The sequence below is a fragment of the Macaca thibetana genome, chromosome 10, assembly GCF_024542745.1.
Source record: "Macaca thibetana thibetana isolate TM-01 chromosome 10, ASM2454274v1, whole genome shotgun sequence".
In the NCBI taxonomy this organism is placed as follows: domain Eukaryota; kingdom Metazoa; phylum Chordata; class Mammalia; order Primates; family Cercopithecidae; genus Macaca; species Macaca thibetana.
This window is the reverse complement of record NC_065587.1, coordinates 95,606,545-95,609,162: the sequence shown is the minus strand read 5'-3', so window position 1 is coordinate 95,609,162 and position 2,618 is coordinate 95,606,545. Positions and strand designations below refer to the sequence as shown.

The following is a 2,618-nucleotide window of genomic DNA, read 5'->3' as shown; positions in this document are numbered from 1 at the left end:
ACACACTGGTATGCGGCTGGCCACCAACGACCTGTTGTTCACTTTGCTGGTGAGCCAGGTGACCATCGCCATGTACATGAAGGGCGGGTGACCTGGGGCCAGCCCCTGTGCCAGTACAGCATCTTCATCCTGCTCTTCTTCAGCCAGCCCGGCCTCAGCATCATCTGCACCCTGATATCTATACAGGTAATTTGTGTTCGACATTCTCAGAGGAGTTTCATAAGCTTTATGTTTTATCTGGGTTATAAACAGAGTCCTCAAATGCGTAAAAAAGAAATCATACCAGGATTGAATTTCAGCAGGAATAAGTTTATTTTACCTATTCAAAATTAAAATACTTTTGTTTTGTTTGATAATGTTTTTGTTAAAGATACATTTTTGAAAAAAATTTAGGTAAATATTTAATAATGTCCCCTTTTCTATCCCAAGAAGTAATTTCATAGTTTATTTAAATTTTTTTAACAAAAATGTAGCATAGATTTTTAAAAAAAAATAATGCATATTTTAACTCAATAAATCCAAAATACTGTGGCAACATGTAATCAATGTAAAAATTACTAGAGATAGTTTGCATTCTTTTTTTCTTATGAAATCTTTGAAATCCATTGTGTATTTTACATTTTAGTACGTCTCAACTCAAATGTGAAATTTTCATCGAGAATATCTGAACTGTATTTAGGTTAATAAAAACGGCAGTTAAAAAATTTAACATAGATTTAGTACGGGGTGTGCAGCCAGCTTGCAAATCAGATCTCGGCTGAGCGGCCAGGCAGCCAACCCCCGAGGAGCGGCCTGCTGGCTCCGCAGTGCCCAGAAGTTGAGGATGTTCTACAAATCCATCACGCCTGCCCCCAGCAGCACCCCCGGCTCCAGCACCCCTGGGCCGGGCACCCCGGTCCCTACAGGAAGCGTCCTGTCGCCGTCGGGTTCAGTGCCAGGAGCCGCTGTCCCTTTCAGACCGCTGTTTAACGACTTTGGACCGCCTTCCATGGGCTGCGTGCAGGCCATGAAACCACCTGGCGCCCAGGGCTGCCAGAGCACCCACACGGAACTGCTGTCGGTCACAGGGGAGATGGGCAAAGGGATCCGGACCACCTTCGCTGGCAGCAAGAGCACCACGGAGCGCCTGAAGAGAGGGATCATCCATCCCTAGTCAGAGTGCCTGGCGGAGACAGAGCGGAACCCACACACTTAACAGGAAGCTCCTAAGCCTCTGTGTCTGGACTTTTCCCGGCCACTCCAGAGCACCTGCTTCTCCCTGGCCCTCATCCCTAGTTGCACTAACGATCCTGGGCTTCCTGGGTCCTGTGTCCCTTGATGGTGCCCTCAGGAACCAAGGGGTGGCTCTCCAGGTGGCAGCACTAACGACCCTCCCTTCCCCCCACCCCACTCCGCCAAAGCAACAAGAGTTAGCAGCGAGGTCCCCGTGAGTCCCACCCATGACCTGCCCACAGTGTTGCCCACTGGAACTTTCTGTGGGCCCCACCACTCAGCCCTTCCCAGCACTTCTCCCACGTGCCCCCAGCCTCCTTCTCCCTCAGCACGGGCTCAGGCCTCAGGCCTGACACTTCCCTGCCTTGTGTCTTTTGCTAAATATGACCTTTCTACATTAATAAAAGATGATTTGGAGTTGTGCTCTCTAAAAAAAGTTTAATATAAAAGAGAAATAAAAGAAAATTTAGCAAAGGAATATATCGATGAATATTTAAATATTTAGATGACATTACTACCAGACATAATAAGATCATCAGATATTTCATTTACTTATGATTAATATGTTTGTATTTATTTTTTATTTTATTTACGTATTTATTTTTAGTATACTTTAAGTTCTAGGGTACATGTGCACAACGTGCAGGTTTGTTACATATGTATACATGTGCCCTGTTAGTTTGCTGCACCCATTAACTCCTCATTTACATTAGGTATTTCTCCTAATGCTATCCCTCCTCACGCCCCCCCCACCCCATGACAGGCCCCTGTGTGTGATGTTCCCCGCCCCGTGTTCAAGTGTTCTCATTGTTTAATTCCCACCTGTGAGTGAGAACATGCAGTGTTTGGTTTTCTGACCTTGTGATAGTTTAAACAAACTAGCAAGTTCAGAAGTCACTTTATAAGAGAAATAATGAAAAATAAAGTATTGCTGACATTGGTAACAGAATAAAAGTTAGAGTTAGACAAAGTATTAACAAATAAGCTTATTTATTTATAAGAGAAGGGAAAATATTAAAAAGGATTAAATGATGTCTTGTCAACATGAAGAAAAACTGTATTATATATAATTCATTTGTTAACTTATTATTGTGTTTCTTTGTATAATTTTCACTTGGTTTTGTCAGTTTTACTACTTGCTTCATTAGTTCAAAAACTACATCTTCATAGACCATTTCAGCTTTTGCTGTGTGGGCAGAATTATAAAACCCAGTTTCAAAATTTCAACTGAACGTTGTCAGCATTTTTCTTTGGGCTTTTTATTAAAAACAAAACAAAACAAAAAAAACCCCAAGTAATTGTGTGTGTGTGTATTTTAGCATTATCATGAATGTAATAACAATAAAATCAAACAGAAGCAAATGGATAAGCAATATGTTGGACTAGCATCTCAAGTATGAAAATGG

The 2,618-nt window shown here is 42.1% G+C and overlaps 1 protein-coding gene across 1 annotated transcript; it reads left to right on the top strand.

Annotated features, from left to right (window-relative positions):
* The first annotated feature begins 822 nt into the window (after window positions 1-822).
* LOC126929282 (cyclin-dependent kinase 2-associated protein 2-like) lies at window positions 823-1,236 on the top strand. The gene has a single exon (XM_050745463.1). It carries the CDS (start codon window positions 824-826, stop codon window positions 1,151-1,153), a length of 330 nt encoding a protein of 109 aa, XP_050601420.1. The 5' UTR covers window position 823; the 3' UTR covers window positions 1,154-1,236.
* Window positions 1,237-2,618: the final 1,382 nt, after the last annotated feature.

Coding starts and splice junctions, on each gene's coding strand:
- LOC126929282 (XM_050745463.1), top strand. CDS start 824: ATGTTCTACAAATCCATCACGCCTGCCCCCAGCAGCACCCCCGGCTCC.